At 45.3% G+C, this 23468-nt stretch overlaps 1 protein-coding gene across 2 annotated transcripts in view; it reads right to left on the bottom strand.

Moving 5' to 3' along the window:
• LOC135397309 (potassium channel subfamily K member 4-like) overlaps positions 1–19433 on the bottom strand; it is a 50429-nt gene extending 30996 nt beyond the window's left edge. For both annotated transcript variants that reach the window (XM_064628797.1, XM_064628796.1), the window contains exon 1: positions 17975–19433. In XM_064628797.1, coding sequence (XP_064484867.1) covers positions 17975–17989 — 15 coding nt within the window. In that variant the 5' untranslated portion in view covers positions 17990–19433. The remainder of the gene's footprint in view (positions 1–17974) is intronic.
• Between the last annotated feature and the right edge of the window lie 4035 nt (positions 19434–23468).

The following is a 23468-nucleotide window of genomic DNA, read 5'->3' on the forward strand; positions in this document are numbered from 1 at the left end:
GTATGGGATGGGGAGGTGTATTTTTAAATCCATACACAACCAAGTGCGTGTCGGCTGAATCGGTTCGGTGGTGCTACGCGGGCAGTGGCACTTTTGGTGTTTGGTTCCCTCTACACACTCAGCTCCCCTAGCTCTTTTGTTGTTGATGAGCCGTGCGGATATCTGATTGTTTCTTTCGGCTTCCTTATCCAGACGGTGAGAGCTGCAACCAGACGAGGCTGACAAACAGGGCGCTTGAAGCCCAGATTCTGTTGATGCCTCATGGTACGCGCATCGCAGATTCGCTCGTGCAGAAAGAAATATACAATTGTTCCTGCATGCCGCGTACTTCTAAATGCACATAGACGCGTTAAACGTTTCCAAGACATTGTCTTTGCTTAGACATGTGGGTTATCCGAGTCGTAGGTGATTTTATTTTATTTCACGTGGTATTATAGGGTTGCCACTGGTATTGTAGGTATTATGTTATAGGGTTGGTATAGGGTGGCAACCCTATACATGGTAATACAGTATCGGACTTCTGAGCGAGAGCTGACGTAGTTCTCATGCGTTTCGCCAAACTCAAGCAAGAGTGTGCCACCGCCATTTTGTTACCAATTGCATCAATATTCGGAAAAGACTCCATTTATGTCGTCTGCTTCCGGAGCATAACTACAGCAGATGACAGAATTGTCTCGCTTTCGCTTTCCGAAGCAGGCGACAAGACTGCCGTCTGCATTTCGGTTTGCCGGAAGCAGACGACAGAGCCGTCGTCTGTTTTGTCGCTGTCGTCTGCGAGGATCTCCTCATCACATACTTCAGAAACGTCTGCAAAGTTTGTATTTGACACTTCGTCGTTTACATAGTACATCCACATCGCTTTGTGGAGGTTGTTTGTATGATGATATTGTTAGTAGAAATGGCTGTAACTTTTAGTGCATTAGTATGTGGGATGTGTACATGCAACGTATTTACTGCAACGTTGTTGACTCACGTCTACTACGGCTCCCACGAATACTATACCCGTATTTTGCTCCGTTGAAGCTTTTCGGCGTCGAGCACTACTTGAAATTTTGAAGTTTTGAAGCTGTCGCTCGACTTGACACTTCTAAGAGGGCGTCGCTACGGCTTCAAAGGAACCTTGGGAGACACGTCGGGAGAAAGTCTTTTTTTTTTCTTTTTTTTTCTTTCATTAGGAGAAAGAGGCTAGAATTGGTAGAAGGTGCAACGTCTTCCGTGACAGACGAGGCCATTCGTCATGTGAACCTCTCAGCGGGGGATGAGGAACCGACTTTGAGGCCGTCTCTGACGTCATTGGTTACCGAAGCGCGCGGGGGTGCTCAGCCGAAAAAAGAGAGCCCGGAGTTGTATTTCGGGGGCGGACAGACGCTCTTCTTTCCTGGATTGTTTCTTGTAGCTGGAATGGTTTTGACGGCGACTCTGGACTAGCTCGCGTGTGAGTCTGTATTGTTTGACAATATGCAATTGTCTAGGGCAGTGTTTGCCAATTTCTTTTTTTTTTCTCTCTCATTTTTGGCCCGTAATGTTCGACGAAGGACCGCAAGAGGGCGTAAGAGAGAACATTTTAGGGCGGTCAGGGGGACCGTAGTGGAAGCTCGGTCCGGAAAATGGAGATGTTGAAGAACGGGCTCCGCTCGAAATACCGGGGGCTCGCGAAGTGCCGAAGGTTTTTGCTTCAGTCTATCTTCACCGGATAACCCTACACTCTTAAAAATGAATTTCACCGCATAGCACGCTCCTAGCCAACCATCATCTCGAATGATACCATTATCTGACCTGATTTGTTGAAAACGGGAGGCGTACGCCTTTTTTGTGACAATTATGAACAGCATCAGTGTCACAAAAAAGGCGTACGCCTCCCGTTTTCAACAAATCAGGGCAGATAACGATATCATTCGAGACTATGGTTGGCTAGGAGCGTGCTATGCGGTGAAGTTCGTTTCTAAGAGTCTAGATTTACCTCAAAAGTTTGATCTGGTACGCTCCGCGTTCGCGACCTGATCCAAAGTTGGAATGGCCAAACCCATCTGCTTTGTAATTCAAATTTGATTATTTACTTTGTGCGGCGGTTTAGTTAGCTTTGTGACCACCACACCGTCTCCGGACTTTGTCTCCCTGTAAAGCGGGCTTCTCCGCACTTTGATAATTGAAGAAAGAAAGACTGCTTTACGGGAGAACAACGAATTCCCCGAAATAGGTGTTTATACTCATCGTCAGTGATGAGCACGAACTGTTCTGAAAGTATAGTTTAGCTACAACTACGAACAACTTATTTATAGAGTAGTAGTTAAAACTACGATCCAATTACATTATAGGAAAATGACGACGCAAAATTAAAACACTGAAGGTGGATATCGACTAAACTCTCTGCGTCCTTTACGAAAGTGAGTTTGGTAACTGCGGGAAAGTAGTTTCAACTATCTTCGAAATCACTTTTTGGTGCAACGTGTAACACAATAGAGATGCATTACACTCCTGTCAAGTAAACAGTCGTGCTGGACCTTTACATAATATTGATAATCTAGATGTGATATCGGAATGCTGCAGATTTTTGGCAGATGAACATCAACACTAAGATTTTTCACGAATATCGCGAGGAAAATGTCTTTTACGCGTAAAATTTCAATGGGCGAATTTTGAAGAGAGTTCCACAATGCAAACGTTCTTGCGGAACATTATCACGTATAGCTTCGTGTGAAATGCACAGATTAACACGTGACTACGCTTTATTACCCATCTGTTCACGTAAGGAACAATGTCTCATTTACAATAGGTGTGTGCTCTGTCAGCCTAGGATCCTTACACAGTAGCAACAGCAAATACAATAGAAAGCGTTCGCAGAAAGGCGTTTCATTTTCTTTCCTCTCTCTCTCTGTCTAGTAACAGGTGCTTGTTCTCAAGTACCTTCGCGAAGCCGAGGCGAATAAAAGGTCGCGAATACTCGAATAGTGCACAATCACAGTGACTCGTACGTGCGTATACGTATTAGTTCCATTGAGCACCGCCTATCCCTTCTATATTACTAGTAGTCGCAGACAGAAGCGTTTGTTTTGTATCTATCATTATTATTACTTCGTACGTCATATCCCTCCGCTAGCCATCAATGGATGGAATCTTCAATCTCTGAATGTGTTTCATTTAAAAGTAATCTGACTGGTAAGTAAATTTTACACGTATAAACCACAGCAATAAATACTGAGTAGACCGGTACATATCTTGTGAGAAGCGACGAGTAAAACAAGGAAAGACGTAACATCTTCTGTGTTTGTCTTCCTTGTTTTGTTCGTGACTTCTCACTATAGAGAGCGAATTTTTAGGCACTCAACAGCTCACCAAGGATATCAATTCCAATGGTGTTGTCTCTGAGCGCGTTATTTATTTTATTCAAATACCTAGAATGCCTAAAAAGCGTTACAGTAGAGGGGCTGCAGAACAAAAATTAATGGGTAGCGTAGAACGCACAAACCAGCAGCGTGTTCCGCAAAATAAACGTGTTGTCGTCCAGGAGGAGCAAAGCCTCGCATAGTTAAACTGGATAACTGGTTTATTCAGTGTCACTACATTCACACTTAGTGGAACCAATCCACAGTTACAGAAAAGTTGCCACACTTGCGTCTTAATGAGTCGGCGTCCAGAACTCGACTGACTCAGCAAGGGTTCCCGGGTTATGATATCACGAAAACACACGAACCAAAAAGGGCGAGACTAAACAAATCGGCAGGCGCTTCCGGCACCCTCGTGATCTATCAGGTGACACACGTAATCACTGTGCAACCAAGTCGTTCGATGATTTCCTCTGTACTTTCACATGTGCGCGTAATGTACGTGTTTTCTGAGAAAGAGATTGCATTTTACGTCCGGGTTCTTCGTACGTCCTCCCTGTGTTCCATCTGCGCAGTACAAAGTATCCCCGTTGACTGTGAAACTTGTTCGGAAGACGCACTCCTGTCGCTACGAAACACCCCCCCACTGATCGTCTTCAAAATAAAGTGTCCATGCTGCTTTTGGCGAGAGGGACAGACCATAACTCGTTCGTGCCATCACTTACACTCTTAAAAATGAACTTCGCCACATAGCACGCTCCTAGCCAACCATCATCTGGAATGATATCTTTATCTGCCCCGAACGGGGAGGCGTGCGCCTTTTCTGTGACAGTTATGAACGGCATAAGTGTCACAGAAAAGGCGTACGCCTCCCGTTTTCAACAAATCAGTGCGGATAACGATATCATTCGAGATGATGGTTGGCTAGGAGTGTGCTATGTGGCGAAGTTCATTTTTAAGAGTGTAGGGTCCAATCTAGATACAGAGGAGGGAGAGAGAGAGAGAGACTGAAGAAAAAAAAAATGAGGACGTTGGCCGCTCTGCAGCTATAGACCCAGAGTATGCGCGCCTTGGCGGATTCCATGCCGGACGAGGGGAAAATCTCCACTGTCGTCTGCTTTGGACCAACAAAACGGGATGAGAGCGGCGTTAAAAAGGTGAAAGGTCGGACGGCCGTCGGGCGATACAGGTAAAAAAGTAAATGGGTCGCGGACAACTACACTCTTAAAAATGAACTTCACCACATAGCACGCTCCTAGCCAACCATCATCCCGAATGACAACGTTCTCGCCTTAGATTTGTTGAAAACGAGAGGAGGAGCCTATTTTGTGCCGTGCATAATGAGCACAAAATAGGCTCCTCCTCCCGTTTTCAACAAATCTAAGGCGAGAACGTTGTCATTCGGGATGATGGTTGGCTAGGAGCGTGCTATGTGGTGAAGTTCATTTCTAAGAGTGTAGGGAAAGCAGCAAACACGCACGATAACCTATAGCTAAACGAGTGCAAGTTAATACTGTCCACTTTCTCTAAGCACTTAAAAAAAGTATCTCGCTTCTACGTGTACGTGTGATGATGATAGAGATAAAACAAATTGCTCACCGAGAGCAAGATTACGGAGCAGTTACAGGCAAGCTGTGTGTTAAAAACCCATTTTTACAACTACTAGAGACCCTTTTCTTTTTTTTTTCTTTTTTCATGTTTTTCCTTTCACTGTGTCTTTGACAGCTTGTTCGTTATAGACTCTAGTTCGTTATAACCTTCTGTTAATCGACGAATTGCTTCTTGTTTTCTTTAAACCCGATAACACCCTAGCGTGTAAGTAACAGCCGATGCTTATACCCGCATTACAGATAAGACAATATTTGTAATCGGATATTTAACGTTCTAATAAAAAGATGAGACATTTAAATCCGGAAAAGCCCCCCCCCCCCCCCCCCCCCCCCGCCCCCGGCGCACAAAGCCGACTAATTTCCGGCCCGTTTATGGCTTCTACTTTCACTGTTTTGTATCCGAGCGGAGACCTAGAAAATGTATCTTCCGTTTCCTGCAGACTTTGGACCTTTTGTGTTCCACCCAGGACCTCCGCAGAGTGGAAGGGTGCCAAGAAAAACCGGAGGGATTTCTCCTACCTACTAGCCTCGTCGGCGTCTTACACCCCCTCGCTTTTATTTTTATTTTATCGTTTCGTTTTATTCCGTCCAGCGGGGGCGCATCATAAAACGCAACTCAACACTAAGCGGCCAGTTTTTATCGCTCCTTCTCTTTTTTTTTTTTGTTTTTACTGCGGGATTCTTTTGTAGCGTGACGGGTTTTGTGCAGTAAAAATCGGCAGCGACCGATTTTAGAAGCATTCGTCACGTGCGGTCGTATTTTTGGGGACTACACTGACCCGGCTGGAGGAACTGTTTCCTATATTTGTCTCGAGAGGACGATGATGATGATTGCGGGCGGAGATGTTTGCCAGTCTCATGTAACGTGGCATATGAGACTCAGTTTAGCGGGTAACGAAACGCAGAAGCACGAACACAACGCTCAAGGCCTCACCGCGTTCAGTGTGGGTTTCGCCCCCATGCAGCAAGGTTTCCGTATTCAGATGGGAAGGAAGTTTTGATTGGCTGCAGCATGATGAGGGAATCAGTGGCGAAATGAAAGTAGAAAACGAACGCGCAGGGAGTACTGTACACTCTTTCTTACCACTGGCTGTACTGTCCGAGGTCTTCCCTGGCTTTTCCGGCAGACTTTCCGGACGCATATTGACCTCTTTGTTCCCCCACTCCTTCCTGCTGTCCATCACGTCTGTACGCACATAGCCGCGGCGCTAACGTAGAATATATATATATACACCCGTAGCCGCCTAGCGTGCTCCTCTTAGAAAAAAGGGTGGAGCAGTTACACCTTTTAGGTTGTAATAGTTGTATTTTGCCTAAAAGGTTGCAAAGTTGTACCTCACTCTCTGCCACGAATGGTAGGGTTACAGGTTCTGATTCGGTGAGCGAGGGGGGCGTACACTTTTAAAAATGAACTTCACCGCATAGCACGCTCCTAGCCAACCGTCATCTCGAATGATATCGTTATGTGTCCTGATTTGTTGGAAACGGGAGGCGTACGCCTTTTTTGTGACACTTATGCTGTTCATAATTGTCACAAAAAAAGGCGCACGCCTCCGGTTTCCAACTAATCAGGGCAGATAACGATATCATTCGAGATCATGGTTGGCTAGGAGCGTGCTATGCGGTGAAGTTCGTTTTTAAGAGTGTACGACTTTTTGTAGCAATTTGGATATATGATAATTGCTTTTCCCACCCTTTTACACCCTTTATGATGGGACGCTATGTTGACCTAGGTGGAACTATAGAAGTTACCCCCTTTTCACACCACCATCGCGAATGACATCGTTCTCTCCCGTGATTTCTTGAAAGCGGAGGAGTACGCCTTCTAACGAATTTCCTGGCCTGCCTCGGCCAAGTCTCGCTGTTTACGTTGATTACGTACGTCTTGTTGTGACGCTTACGCCGTTACGTTAATTGTCACAAAGAGGCGCTTCTGTCAAATGGTTGACCTTCGGCGTGTCATGTGGTCAAGTTCTGCTCTCAAAGAAGGCGGACCCAGACAGATCGCTATACGGCCTCTATTTCGATTTCATACCCGGTTAACGTCCCCCGTGCTGCAGCCAATGAAACCTTTCTTATCACCTGAACACGAAATCCGTCCGGGGGCTTTAACCGAGTCGCGAAGAAAAAAATAACACTTTACGACCTTCCTTTGGGGTCTGTGTCCCCATGAATGATGTTGCCCTTTGTATAGAGCTCGACAGTAAAGAGGTTTCCCAGTTTTGCGTTAACGTCAGATCCGAAAGGCTTCGAACGCTGCGTTACGCGATATGTGACTTGCGAGGGTTTCCCAGTTAAGCCTTCTTCAGTAGCCTTTACTTTTTTTATTTATTTTTTGCTCATCCCTGACGTGCGTTTCAGCTGGCGGAAATATATACTTCATTCCCGGGCGGAGACTTCTTTTTGAAAAGTTTTGAATGCGGCGGGTCGTCAATAAACACACTGGCAGTGTCGTCTCCGTCCAAACAGACGCGGTACTCTATCTTAACGTCGGTGATGGTTGGAGAGGGAAATTGAGTGAGGGGGTTGGAAAGGGAATGTGAGGGCGCTTCAGAGAGCGACACACGTATAAAAGTAAAAATTTAAAAGCGTTAAAAATCCTCAGTGCTGGGTACGAACAAGACAGCCGGTACACTAAAAGACACAAAAGGACGCAGACACGAGCACTTTTTACGCTTTTAAATGATGTACCAACCGGCCCATTTCGAAACATTGTTTCAAGTAAAAATGTTCGTATTTAAGACTCCAGTGATTCGAGAAACCGACACAATTGACGTGGCTGAGCGAAGGTATCAGTGAGCTTATGGCTTTCTGAATCGAAACTACTTTTCGACGCCACCGAGTGGTTAACCGTGTGTTAACGGTTCAGATTGGCGATGACACGCGCTCTCATGTTTTCTTCTTCTTCAACTGTGTTTTCGAATAATTTGTTAGGCACACAGCCGTAAGGTTGCTTTCTATTTTTTATTTTTATTTGTGTAGACGCGTGGCGTACGCCTTTTTGTGACAGTTAACATTTCTGCATAAGTGTCACAAAAAGGCGTACGCCTCCCGTTTTCACCAAATCGAGGGAGACAACGATGTCACTCGGAATGAGGGTTGGCTAGGAGCGTGCTATGCGGGGAAGTTCATTTTTAAGAGTGCAGGGTGGGATGAGAAGAAGAAGAGAAAAAGGAGAAGTCAGCTTTGGATTGATTCTGTACGGGTATTAATTTCAATCTGTTGATTGATAAAGAATGCAGACCGAAGACTTATCTTCAGCTATTTGTAGATTATACAAAGATCAACAATAGAGTACAAAAGAGAGAGAGAAAGAGAGGAAAGCATTTTCTTCTAAGGAGAACAAAAGCGAAGAAGGTAGTTTCACCAACGTGTCGGCTGACCACTCACATCTGTAAAACCCGAAAACGGAAGAAATAGAAAACAAGATACCGAGGAAGAAATAAAAAAAAAAGAAAATGTGAGGAATTAGCTTCGGTAAGCTCAACCACCCAGCTAACGGATACGAAAACGAAGGATAAAAGAAAGAGGACAAATGAGATGAAAAAAAAAAGGAAAAAAAAGTGACAAACAAAAGAGGGAGAAACTAGTCTCCGAAAAAGGTAGAGCGAATGGAAAAGACGCGAAATAGGGACAATAACATGTAAGGACCGCAGCAGTAAAAAGGTATCTCCGTGTAAGAGAACGTTTTTGGGCGCTCCTCGCTGGGGAAAAAAAAGAAGTATTTATTAGACCCTATTCTGTCGTGACAGCGTAAAGAATGACGAGAGGAGAAGTGAGCCATGTTCGCCGGAGTTTGCCCTCCCGTGTCAAAGTCGACGTTGATGTGCAGGTTTATTCTGAGAAAACTACCAACGTTAGCCTTGTCTCAAGGCTCGCTCACTCTTTACTGCCAAGGTTGCCTGCCTCCGTGTCTTTTGGGAGAATCACAAAATAAAGCAGCAGCTCTGCAGTTAGGCAAGCTTTACATTTAGAGCGACAAAAACCGCATAAATGCGGCGTAACCAAAATATGAAACCAAGTATCTCGCACGTGTCACTTAGTGGCGTTGTACAAGTTATCCTCCGCGTGAGACATGGATCCACGGAGCGGTTACTGTGGCGTCGCTCATGATCCTATAGTTGTCTCGCGACGTAAAACTCCTTATGATCGTTAATATTATCGGATGAGTCTTTGGTGGTAACTCCGGGCCTCACAGATGTAGGCAACGTCACGACTAACGTCCTGGGAGAATGTGCGTCCAGGTCAGACTTCTAACGGAACTGTGCCGACATATGTCTGAAAGCGTCCGAGGAAAATCAGGGAAACTCTTTAACGTAACTTCACCGCATAGCACGTTCTTGGCCGACCACTATCCCGAATGACATCGTTCTGACCCCTGATTGGTTAAAAATGGGAGGCGTACGCCTGTTTGTGACACTTATGCAGTTACGTTAATTGCCACAAAAAGCCGTAGGCCCAGCGCTTTACCACAAATCAGGTGGGATCATTCTGTGCAATAGCTGGCCTTCACCTTCGCCGTGCTATTTGGTCAGCTTCTGTTTTGAGAGTGGAGGTCATGCCAAAGACCCAGAGGTGTTGGTTTCGAATGTGGTACCACCGGTTGTGCCCTTTGAGGTTCTCTCTGATTTCTCCAGCGCAGGTGTTCCAGACGAGTCGGCGCGGTATTCCACTGAAGTCGTCCCGGGACGCATACTGGATCCCTCTCTCCCTCTTTTTCTCTTTCTCTCTCTCTCTCAATCTATCTATGTCTTTACACCGATCATAGTCACAGTTGCTACGCGGGGTGCTAACAAGATCCATACTACACTCTTAAAAATGAACTTCACCGCATAGCACGCTCCTAGCCAACCATTATCTCGAATGATATCGTTATCTGCCCTGATTTGTTGAAAACTGGAGGCGTACGCCTTTTCTGTGACAATTATGAACAGCATAAGTGTCACAGAAAAGGCGTACGCCTCCCCTTTTCAACAAATCAAGACAGATAACGATATCATTCGAGATAATGGTTGGCTAGGAGCGTGCTATGCGGTGAAGTTCATTTTTAAGAGTGTAAAGTTAGAACAATAATTATACGAGTTTTAAGAGTATACGTCGTTGAGCACGAGATTGAAGGTTGGTCCTCACTGATGCGTTTTGACGCGCAGGCATCCGTTCCGTTGGCCTGTATCAAACTTGTGCCCGTTACCGAAAAAAAGGAACTAAATACCGTTACCCGTTACTTCAGAAAAAAGTAACTAAATACGTTACTCGTTACCAACATGCAAAAGTAACGAGTTCTCGTTACTCACAGGGAACGAGTTACTTTTACGTTACCGCAGCATACTTTCAGTTAAAGGAGCCAACAAACATGCCGTCACTTGCCTTCAACTCTTTATTACTGAGGAATTGCACTTCAGAAGAAGCTGATAATCGAAATTTGTCGTCCGTCCTTCGTGTTCCGTGTCCCTCGGCCCGTTACCATGAATGTATATCAGTTTGCCTGGACCTTCTCCCTTGCTTCCGAAGTGGGGGTGATCGGAGATTACGAAAACACAAGAAAAAACACTGGTTTTCGTGCCACCGATCACCAACGGTTCCCAAAAACAGGCGAGGGGCTGCGTCGTAATTTAGAGCGCTCAGAAGCTTAGCAAAGACAAGAAAAGGCTAGATGTCGAAACGCGTTTTTTGTAGCCATAGCACAATTGGTGGCCATTCTTGGGAAAGAGTGATGGTCCGAAATTACGGAAACAAGAGAAAGGACAACAACACATCCAGTGAGGGACTGGTCACGCAGGTCAAATCTGCACGCATTGCGTTGAGTGCCGAAATGTGCTCCCCCGTGCTCAAGAAAAGGAACGAGTAACGTCAGTAACGAGTTACCAATTTTTGTAACTGATTCCGTTACTATTACTATTTTTTAAAAGTAACTGAGTCGTTACTTCGTTACAAAAAAAAGTAACCGTTACCAAGTAACGAGTTACTTGTAACGAGTTAGGCACAACTCTGGCCTGTATCCGCCAGTTACCATGACAACGAGCTAACGGAGAGCTCCCACGCACGGACGCAGAAGAGTTCGCAACGGCTCAACTTTTCCGCACAGCAGTGCGTTCGACGCAGCAAGGAGACCAATCAGAGCGGCGAACCTGACGCATGCGTAGTTTGTACTGGGTGGGTAAACAGCAATGGCGGCCAACGGAGCAACGTTGTGTGGTTTTGTGTATGTGGTGCTGCCATACTGGCATTGCAGTGCAATAAATGCAGCGAAATGAAGGTAACAAGGCGAGGCTAGATTATGAAAAGGCAGTGCAGCGTGAGAACGTGTGTTCTTGTCTCATTCAGTTTCTGCTGAAAGAGTAGCGCGGCGAGGAATAGTGGACCACAAGAAATCCAGCGAAAGCATCGATGTCATCGTTTCCGTATCTTCCATATCGAGGCACCACTGCACGCAAACAAAGCGCTTTTAAAATACGACGTTCAATCGCAGTGCCTTCGTCTGTGCTGTATGGGCATGCACTGAACCCACGTCGGTGCGCTTCGTCGACCATGTGTCAGCCACCGTCAACCGACGGACGTAGGTCCGTGACAGTGAGAGCATGTCAACGCATTACGCTGCGTTGAGCACTGAGGATGCGTGCCAACGGAACGGATGATTGTGCGTCAAAACGCACCGGTGAGGACCAACCTTGAGGTTTCCAAAGTCTGTAGCGACTGCGGCCATGCACTTTGAGGGGAAAAGAGTAAAAGTGCCACGAACTTCAGAAACATTCACAAAAGCACTCCGTTCGAAAACACGAAAAGGTCATCGGAAGCTTCGTGTTGTCTCTGTGTTTCTGCCCACATTCAGCGGGCTTTTTCAGTATGGAGTTCTTCCACAGATTCTGTTTCTTGATAATCATAAAACAGATAAAAAGCGAGCGAGCTGGTGGCATATATCCCTCACGAAAACCCCCGAGACTAGGGAAACAAAAACGTCGCTTTTTTTCCCCTATAGTATCGGGGGGGGGGGGGGGGTTCCGTCTTGTCCATTTCTTGATTCGTTTCATTTCTATTCAGAACGGTCAACAGAGATGTATATGACTCTCTCTCCTCGTATTGTCGTTACCGATGCACTCGTAAATTTAGCTCGACCTGGAGAAATGACATCCGCATTGCTTCGAATGTATCCGAAATTATTGATTTCCGGCTTTCATTATTCCGTCCCGCTTCACCGAAACAACACCACTCTTAGAAACAAACTTCACCTCATAGCACGCTCCTAGCCAGCCATCATCTCGAATGATATCGTTATCAGCACTGATTTGTTGAAAACGAGAGGCGTACGCCTTTTTTGTGACACTTATGCTGTTCATAATTGTCACAGAAAAGGTGTACGCCTCCCGTTTTCAACAAATCCGGGCAGATAACGATATCATTCGAGATGATGGCTGGCTAGGAGCGTGCTATGCGGTGAAGTTCATTTTTAAGCGTGTACACTCTTAAAAATGAACTTCACCGCACAGCACGCTCCTAGCCAACCATTATCTCGAATGATATCGTTGTCTGACCTGATTCGCTGAAAACGAGGGGCGTACGCCTTTTTGTGACAATTATGAACAGCATAAGTGTCACAAAAAAGGCGTACGCCTCCGGTTTTCAACAAATCCGTGCAGATAACGATATCATTCCAGATTATGATTGGCTAGGAGCATGCTATGCGGTGAAACTCATTTTTAAGAGTGTAGCTGGAACCAAACCAGGCAGAAAGTTTACCGACCGGATCCAGCGGGACTCGAACCTGTCTGATTGCTATTTTGCTTATCCCGAATGACAACGTTCTCTCCCCCGATTTGATGAGAACGGGGGCCGTACGCCATTTTTGTGGCAATTGTGGTCGGGATGATGGTTGGCTAGGGGCGTGCTATGCGGTGAAGCTCTGTTTTTAGCAGTGTAACCAACCGTCATTCCGACATTGTTCTCTTCCCTGATTTGTTGAAAACGGGAGGCGTACGCCTTTTCGGGGCAATTACCGCAACTGCACGAGTGTCACAGAAAGACGTACGCTTTCCACAAATCAGGAGCGATAACGGTATCAGCGCGCCAAAGCGTTCACTAATAGCGGAGATAAAACGCGATAATAAAAAGACGAAAAAAATCGTTGGAGGGTACCGGACGTGAAGGGGTATTTCTGGGAACTTTCCGTTGCCCGGGTACGAAACGACGCTTGTTTCGGAGTAACTCGAGCACCAACTGATCCAGTGAATGACGTCAATATGTGTTTTCCTATTGCACCATGGCCACGAATTTTTTGAAGCTAGTGAATGGGGCCTGTTATCTTGGGCGTGACTTAAATAGGTCTTGCTCGAGTGAAGATGTTTCTAAATAGGTCGCATTAGCGTCAATGTTGTTCGTGGCAACCGAAGCGTCGCTTGACGAGCACTCTTCTAATCATCGGAGGCGGGGAACATCTTCTATCAAGTTGTCAAGATAACGCACATTTTTCGTCGGACCGCATTTATACCATCCATTCAGATTAGTTGTTCCTTTTAGTCACTGTGAATACTAGTATTACGGTAATTCTCTTTTCTTATATCCTGCGTACGTGGTTGGAATTCATTGCCTTCAAATTTTGTTGTACCGATAGCCCGGATACATTTCTAAAAATGTGTGATGAACTGTACTTACTTTAGATGGGTAGAAAACCGGCGAACCGGTAGAGAAGTACGAAGGAAGTTGCCTCAGGACAGGAGCCGCCTTTTGGTGCGGCTCCTGTCCTGAGGCAACTTCCTTTGTACTTACTTTAGTTTCTTTCGGTGTGGTTGTTTTTCTCGTTGTTTTTGTCTTTTGTAGCCGGACTAGCGCTCCCAACTTACGTAAAATGCCTTATAGTCCCTCGAGATAATAAAATGAAATGAAATAACGTACCACATCCAGAGAAAGTTAGATCCAAATTAGATATCCATTAATATTGCAGCATTGAGTGAAGAATGAAAAAAGAAAAGAAAAGAAGCTCTGTTCAGCTACACGATGAATTAGAATGACAGAACTACAGCGAATGAAGCATTTCGGGAAATTTGAATGGAGACAAGCTCTCGTGCAGATTTGCAGCTTCATTCAAGATCTGGCTCTGCGCAAAAGCCAATTACGTAAAAGCTTTCGCGTTTCGTTATCTTGTGTACACGCACCTAACAAAATCGTCACTTGCGATAATTCTTTTATTTATTTATTTTTCGATCCAAATCCGGCTTTGTCCCTCATCGCGGTTCGTTACGTTTTGTTTATTTTCCGCAATTTTTAGTGATTCGCTTCCGCGCTTCTCGCGGAAAGCTGTCGTAGTTGCGGAATGAATGCTTCGGTTGCTTTGGGGAAACATGCTTCCGCGATTGACGAAAAACGCCGGGGTCAGCCGCGCACGGTGAGAAGCCATCAGAACGCTTTCTTGAGTTGCCTTCGTGATGACTCAGCTACGAGTTTTGCCGATATATGCCGGAGTTATGCGGTATATGCCGATGTCTCCATTATTTTGTAGGAGTATAGTAAGCCCTGCACTCTAAAGAGAGATCGGGGGATGCGTAAGAAGAAGAAAAAAGGAGCGAGGTTGGTGCCCTTTTGGTCACTCAACAGTGAGAATGATATCTCTCCGTCCCCTGATTGGTAAAAAGCGGGAAGCGTACACCTTATTTGTAACACTTTACATATACGCAGAGTGTTACGCAAGAGCGTACGCAGCGTTATCATTCTGGATGCTGATTGACCAAGAGCGTGGTCAAATTATCTCTTTAGACTTCAGTCGGTAGGGGAACTAACCTCGTCCACTAAACTCATATCACGCCTGTTGCGTAGCAGTGTGCATACTTCTTATTTTTTTAGCTTTTTAGCTGCGTTTTCGACATGACGATGCCCGCTTTCGGCGTGGTCAACCACGGCTAGCACTTGTCATCTTCACCACCACCATCTGTCCCTCTACTCTTACCGATTTTAATTTTGCCGGAGAAAATGACGCCTCACTAGATAGCCTGCCTCTCAGCAACTTTAACCTGGCTTCACCAACACCGCACGCTTTTTCGTGTGCGTAGTTTGTTTCTCCGCTGTCGTCGGATAACGAAAAGATCAACGGCCACGCCACTTTTTGACCTCACGTTGTAGTCTTCTCCTGTCTCTATCTTGTTTATGCTTCCATGTCGCACACAACTACACGAGAGGGATAGTAATAAGCCTGGGTAATGCTGGAAAAAGTTGCTAGTAGAGCTGGAAGGGCCGTAAATTGCGTTTACGTTTTCCTACCCACATAATGAGTGCCTATGACGTGTTCCAACGGAAGATTGAAGGTCGACGACACAGTCTGCATACCGTCGTACCGTCGTACACTGTTAGAAGAAAAAGTATAAATAAGGTAGAGTAATGGGATGTCGTACCCATTTTGTACCGTCTGCTTCGGATGTACACCTTTGGAGGGTATGAAGGTAAAAAAGGTATAAAGCGGGGCTAACGTACCATATTTATACCACGCGTCTATACCCGGTATACCATGTGTAAGGTATAGGCTATACCTCCCACGGTATATGGGTGAGGCGCTGCTAATACATTCAGCGTTTTTATGCCTTTACTTGCGCAACGTGTTGCATCACTCCATTATTTGTCGTTGTTGAGATGGTATCGTATAAGTTATACAGTAATTTAGTTAAGAAGCACATATACATTAGTGTGGTAGTATTTGAATCCACAGGGTGAGTTTATGGCTGCGTAATATCTGTACACGCAATAATTAAATCAACCGTAATCACCCGCGGAGTCGCTTGACAGGCCAAGTCGCCATCCGTATATCAGCATTTGTTGACCCATAAATGTTTATCTCTCTATCGATACACACTTGATGACTACATACTGCCAAACTCGCGGAGCGGTCTTGCTCCTTGAAACTTTTCTTTTTCTAAATTCCGTATTTATTTTCACATGGGGAGTAATGTGCACAAGCTTTGCTCTCAGTTCACACCCATATGTTTTTGTGATTATGTGTTAGCTTGTGTTTGCAGTGCGTGTGTGCGTAAAAACCTTTTTCTTTTCTTCCCTCCAAAGGTGATTTTTCTAGTTCCGTTTTCTGAAAATGTGTCGCGAACTGGATTAGAATAGTTAACCTGTGTAGCGGTATTGTTTGTATACCCAAGAGGTATAAATTCTAGACCTCCACTAGGGTAAACACTATTTATACCTTTCCGAAAGGTATAAATTTATACCCTAAAAGGTACAAGTTATTGCACGGGCGACTTATACCTTGCAAGGAATAAATTTTTCTAGCAGTGTATCGACAGGGAGAACAAAGTAAAAACCCAGTTCTTTGCGAGAACTTGCTCCGGCCCCCTAAATTGTAGGCTACTTCATTACTTCGTTGCTAGTGTATGCTACTTCATTGTATTCCTTGTATTGTATTCGATAACAATAATCATTCCATGGTAACGTTTCATTCGTCTTCTTGCTCCTGTTTTTATGCTATAAGTACAACCATCTCGCGATGACAAAAACTGTTGTTACTATTTCGCCATTTCTCTGTTTATATTCTACGACAACCGTAGGTTACTGTTGCTTTTTCTTCGTTTTTGTTTTTATTTTGTGCGTTTTTATTTCACGAACGTTCATACAATAACCACCTGTCATCGTAACTTTTCCTTCGCGTGTTTTTATTTCGTAATCATTCATAAGTTACATTTCCTTTTCATTCGCTAAAACGAGCGAATGAAAAGGAAATGTAAAAGTGTTTTGCCTTTTCGTCTTTTTTTCTTTCTTTTTCTTTCTTGGCGTACACGCGCGTGTACCGAATTTAATGGCATAGTGCTGATCAAATCGAAGGGAAAAAAAAAAGTTACTGTCAAACGATTACTTATAATGCTGATCGACACGCGAAATATTTCGAATAAAATTTTCCAACGAAATATTTGCAATAAAATTTTATTGCCAACGGTCTATCTTCCGTGATGTTTTCACATTTTTGCTCCGCGATACTTTGGATTGTACACTCTTAGAAATGAACTTCACCGCATAGAACGCTCCTAGCCAACCATCATCTCGAATGATATCGTTATCTGCTCTGATTTGTTGAAAACGGGAGGCGTACGCCTTTTTTGTGACAGTTATGAACAGCATAAGTGTCACAAAAAGGGCGTACGCTTCCCGTTTTCAACAAATCAGAGCAGATAGCGATATCATTCGAGACGATGGTTGGCTAGGAGCGTGGTATGCGGTGAAGTTCCGTTCTAAGACTGAACATTCAGACTTGCGCTAGACGCTATCTACAGCTAAGTTATTATCAACAGAGTGACAGTGGTGTCAACCTTGACCATGGCAAGGAGTGCAAGAAATTCGTAAGATATCCCTCCGTTATTTATAAACACCATAGTGATTAATGAACGCGGAGAGGTTAGAGTAAGGACCGAGGAAAAGTTAATTGTGAAAGGCACTGGATCCTCCTTTCCCGAAGCACCACCCCTGCATCCAATCGGCGCTCTTTGTTTTCAGCCGTCCAATGACCAGACGACAACTTTGCAGGATGACTCGACATTTAAGAAAAACCTTACAGCATCTTATCGTGTTAGTACCGCGATGCAGCTGTCATTACGAACGGCGTGCATGAAAAAGTGTATATAGATGGAGAGGACGGCATGGGAGGAGTGAGAGAAAGGGGTCTTAGTTTTCATACTGGGCTGACTTCATGGGAAATTGCGCGCACGTCCGCCTAAAATGTATGCCAAGGAAAACTTCAGACAGCACAGCCGTTGCTAGGACTCGAACCCACCATCTCCTAGGCCTTGTACATACCTACGAACAAATGCCCCAAGCAGCACAACATCTTGGGCCAATATTGGACCAATATTGGCAATCTCGGCCCAAGATTGGACCAATATTGGCCCGAGATGTTGCGCTGCTTGGGGTTGTATCCACGCGACCGCGCCGTTGGTTCTTAGGAAGTATAACGGACGATAAAAATGTCTCTGACGTCACATCGCGTCGTCGTAGTATCAAAAGGGACGTGTACCTGTCAATCACGCCAACTCGTCGTTGACAGTAAGCGCAAACGGTATAACTTACCGTGCGGGGAATCATGGTTGCTTTTCACTTCTTTCTTGCACGCCGTAATCCCTGAAGTCACACTTGGACGTCACCACCCGGAATTCAATCAAAAAAAGAACGATCCAGCAAAAAAAGTACGCAACAAACCCAGTATAACGTTGGAAGGCTGTTTTTCGTCGTTTGACGGCGTAAACGGCGCCAACCCAAATGGTGGGCAGATAAACGTCACACAAGCAGAACGTCACTTAAACCTCATAGTCGCAAACAGCTGTGCTGGGTATCGGCCTGGAAAACGTGCACATGTGGAATCCTGGGCGAACCGATGAAGCGGGAAATATAATTGATGTCTCGCGCGTTGCCCTTGGAGTAAGGTTTCTTCTGCTGGCTCCCGTCAGTTTCTGTCATTGTGCCAATGCGCAAAAAGGAAAAGACGTGACGCGATCGTACAGAGGGTTTGAGTCTCGTGAGCTTCACTAGTCAGAAGGTTGTCTTGAGCATGATGCTTGAAAATCGGCGAAAAGACGATTCTCGAAGACAGAAATCTCAGCGTGTTCGTTCACTAAAGTACCCGTGTAGTACCTCTAAGGACAAGGACACCTTGAGGTGTCCTCTTGACGGCAATGCTTTTCCACGACCAGCGGCGCCAAGTTCGGGAAAAGAACCGCTTGCGCTTCACCAGGTGGTCAGACTCAAGAAGAGTGACATACTTTTCTCTTCGGTACAATCCAACATCGCTCTCTCAACAGCTGCTCTTCTTGCAGGTGCACAGAGTAGGTTCTGAGCTGCGTTTCTCTTGACGCAACGCTCACGCAGCAAAATACAGTGATTCACGAGTCCGTGACCTTCGCGCGAGCAAAGTTTTCCTCGCGCAGTGGATTGTCTCGGATGTTCTTGGTCGAGAAACTGATATAACCGGAGAGTTGTCTCTTGCCAACGTGATATGCGGCGAGCCTCGGGTCCTAATAGGAACCTCAGGAGCTGCGTGCCTCTGGTGCTTGCATGCTGCAATCTTGATCACGTCATCGGGCGTTGAACAATACTAGATCGAACATGGAGCGTGCAACTGATGCACCATCATCACCAAACGACGCGCATCAGCAACCACTTCCTGGAGGACAACTTTGCGTTCTCACTGCATCAGCGACGAAGCTCGCGATGCACACTGAAGTATACGATTCGATAGACCGCACGACTTTCACACCGGAAGACACACCTGCAGCACCCAAACACTCTCGCAGACCACTCAGTGTCCCATTGGCAGTCCAGTACAGCAGACGTTGGATGACCTGGGCCTCGTGAACCGGGTCGTAGAGGATCCACCGCGGAGCTGCCTTGCGGTGGGGGCTAGGATGTTTTCGGCTGCAGTCACATCGGAGACCAGGGCTTTTGGAAACGGGGAGCAAAATATTTTTAGCGGTCTCGTAAGCGGGGCTCGCGCGACGCGAAGTTCTGCGCGAGGTTCTGCCGAAGCTCTGCCTGTGCCTCGAGAGAGGGGGGAGGAAAAGGGGAACGCACAGGTGTTGCGTGGATTGGACGTTGGGAGCGAGAGTATGATATGGAGGAGAGAGAACTTTCTGTAAGGTGAAGCCTTTTCTTGCTGTTTCTTCGCCCGTACAACTGCGCGCGGCCGGCGCACGTTTGTGTAAGGGATGTCTGTTTCTGTTTTTTTTTTGTTAATCGTAGGACGAGCGTGAACAACGGTCGTTAATTAAGAGAGGTTGTAGGTTGGTATAGGGTTTCTGCGCAAGAAAGTTCGCGAGCAAAAAATACCTAATAAGTCTAGGAAACGCGCATACTATAGGCTTTCCCGCCCGTTTTATTCCAAATGCCATCTGGATTAATTCGAGTGCCATCTGATTTAATCGAGGAGCTATCTGAAATAATCCAAGCGCCATTCAGTCTAATCCGGGTGCCATCTGAATTAATCCATGCTGTTTTTAAGCACTATAACCGTGTATTCATAATTCAGATGGCTCCCGGATTAAATTGAATAGAACCTGGATTATTTTAGATGGTACCCGGATTAAATTGAATTGCGCCTGCATTATTTCGGATGGCACATAGATTAAAATGGGCGGGAAAACCTAGATGCTGGGAAGTGTGCTGAAGGGTTGCTTTCAAATATTCGGAACATTAAAACGTTCAATATTATTTGAAAATGTGACTCACACGAGCAACGTGAGGCAGTTCTTATGGAGCACATGTCATTACGTAGTTTAGTTTTTCTTTTCGTTTTTGCCGCACGGGCAGTCTTCAACGACCATTGAGATCGATGACCATTGAAAACGCAGGTAGCACTCCCTAGCGTGTAATGTGTCAACCTATCAGGAAACATTGGATCCAATGCTCGTTGAGACGTTGACGCGTTACCCGCTTGATGGCGCTACGCGCATTTTCAATGGTCGTTGGTTTCAGTGGTCATTGGAGACTGCCCGTGTGACAGGGTTAGAAACATATTTATTGAAGCCTTATATATACAGGGTGTTCAGTTTTCGTTACAAGTCTTTTTTATAAAAAAAAAAAGAAGAACAACTATGGGAGCAGATGTCGTTTTTGCAGATAATCTATACGGCTGGGCGGACATCCTCTCGAAGAGGGTATGCAATTACAAGGTGTCTAATTACCTATAATTAATTAATTAGCTCTTTAATTAGGGATTCTGGCGAAAAGCGAGATAGCAGAGTGGGAGGCAATCTTCGTTGGTAGCCATCCCATCGTTTAAATCCTAAAACGCGCGTTGTAATATTCATCGTCGAATCGCAGATTAACCGAAACCGTTGCGCTGGGAGGACGCTCATTCCACGTCAGAGTGTCACGTGCTTTGAAGCGATGAAGCTGATTGGAGTAAGTGCTGATCTTCTGGCTAGATCAACTGCGTTGGTTGGCTGAGCGGTTAGAGTGCTAACCATGCCACGTCGAGACTGCACTATAAGAAAAAAGGGGCGTGAAAAGGTGGTAACTCCTATCGTTACCACCAAGTTCATCATACACTCTTAAAAATGAACTTCACCGCATAGCACGCTCCTAGCAAACCATCATCTCAAATGATATCGTTATCAGCACTGATTTGTTGAAAACGGGGGGCGTACGCCTTTTTTGTGACACTTATGCTGTTCATAATTCAGATAACGATATCATTCGAGATGACGGTTGGCTAGGAGCGTGCTATGCGGTGAAGTTCATTTTTGAGAGTGGAGCGTCTGATAAAGGGTGTACCAGGGTGGCAAAAGCAATTATCATATACCCAAATGGCTACAAAAAGGCGTACGCCCCCCTTGCTCACCGAATCAGGAGCGGTAACCCTATCATTCGTGGCGGAGAGTGAGGTAGTAAACTTTGCAACCTTTTAGGCGCAACATGTGTAACTGCTCCATCCTCTTTTTTTTTCTCAGAGAATGTGGGAGATACCCGGGTTCAAATCCTCGTGCCTGCTGTACTGTCTGGGGTTTTTCCTGGGTTCTCCTCAGAGGCTGACAGACATACCACCAACTCCGCGTTGGTCAACCTCGAACGTCATGCGCTCCTGAGGCGTGCTGCTTTTCTAATCCGGGCACCGGCTGTGGTGTCCGGGTGTTTTCCGCAGTTCCCTGTGAAGTCGGCCCAGGACTCACAATCCCCCTGCGGCAAGCACTTCCACCACCACCGATAGGCGCGCTGTTTTGGTTTTGGCTCATTTGCATAGCGAACTTTGGTGATGGACATTTCACGGCACCCGTTCGTTTCGGGATTTTTGAAAAAGATAGAATAGCTCTCAACGGGGATTGTCTCCCATTCTGCTATGTTGCTTTTGCCCGAAATCCCCGAATTAAAGAGTTAATTAACGAAGTTTAGGTAATTAAATTAAAAATCTTCTCGTAGTTCTCTTGAAAGGATGTTCACCTGGCTGTAGGCGGGAGGCGTACGCCTTTTTTGTGACATTTATGCTGTTCATAATTGTCACAGAAAAGGCGTACGCCTCCCGTTTTCAACAAATCAGGGCAGATAACGATATCATTTGAGATGATGGTTGGCTAAGAGCGTGCTATACGGTGAAGTTCATTTTTAAGAGTGTCGAACCTACCTGCAAAGATGGCGTCGGTGTAACTTTCACCGTTTTTTAATAACGGACAAAAATGAACGCTCTGTATATAACACACACAAAAAAATGCGTTAAAGTATTTAAAATGGTTTTGTACAAAGTGTGTCTCTGCTGCTTAACGCATGCAGTTATATTTCCTGTCATGCACTTGTTCTTGCGCGTCTTTTTGGCAATTAAATGAAAAGACTAAGTTGCCGGCACGGATATTTCGACGCTACGCGCGCAGAAAAACTTACGATATTTATAACAGTAGATAATTAAAGAACGAGGTCATGCGAGGAAACTGAATAGGTAAACCTGCAAACATCGGAGTAGAAGCAGACGACAGATCTGCGAGAGCCGCTTGAAAGCAGACGACTCGCAGCAGCATCGTCTGCTTTTGAGATTGCCAACATCACTCCGTTAACCCATCCATAACGCTAACGCGCACATTCACGTGGTTTATATACTGTCGAATTTTCTTAGTGGGGTTTCATCGTGTTTTAAACTCAAAACACTCCGCTTTCCCGTTCCCAAAACCTTCTTTGGCTATAAACCGGGAAGATGCATTTTTACAGATGTGCGTCAATCGTTGGACGGCTTTTTTTAAAAGACAAGGTTGCTTCCAGAGGTTCGGTAAATAGTCGAGATTAGTGTAGGCATGCATCACGCTAATTTTTTGACAGCTCCCTACTTTTCCCTCGTTAGTTTCACTAAGGGAGCATCTATTCTGGAATTTCCAAGCTGACCCTCACATGGCTAACATCACGTGACTGGCCCTCATTTTCGGCTTCTCTCAGTCTCTTGTTCACTGTTCCATGGACGGTTCTTATGAACAACCAAATGCAATTAAACGAAAGAGAGCGTTTCCTTTTCTTTTTGCGACATGTACGAAGAGAACTAGGCCAAGTTTTCAATGTTCGTGTGGTTGTTTGATAAAAGCAGTCAGAAAACGAAATCGTACATTGTACGAAAATACATTATCCGAAAATGTGGCGTTGAAAGCATGGGTGTCGAAGCAGACGACATCTGCTGCAAACCAACTTGAACGCCAGACGATTCTCAGGAACATCTATACTGCCTATTACCTATATACCTTTCCCGTTTCCTCATTCCGAGGTGCTGGGATACATTCAAAGTACATTATTTCACTCTAAAAAAAGTACATTGTTCATTATTGGCGTAACATGATGCATAAAACGAACGCGGGAGAAAACGATGTAGGCTTCGTAAAATTTAGATGCAGATCATCGTTTGCCTATCTGTTAGTTTTCTTTTTCTTTTTCTTTTGGGTATACCCAGTTTCTAATAGAAGGTATTTGCATGTTTTGGGGCCACGCGCCATGCAGTGGTACGAATTTTGCGTGGGAATGTATATTTTGCAGGTTAGCGCATGCTTGGATTTATGTTGCATGTCTGTGCGTAAATGCGTACTTCGTCTGGCCAGACGTGCGA

This window comes from Ornithodoros turicata, chromosome 6 (genome assembly GCF_037126465.1).
Source record: "Ornithodoros turicata isolate Travis chromosome 6, ASM3712646v1, whole genome shotgun sequence".
NCBI lineage: Eukaryota > Metazoa > Arthropoda > Arachnida > Ixodida > Argasidae > Ornithodoros > Ornithodoros turicata.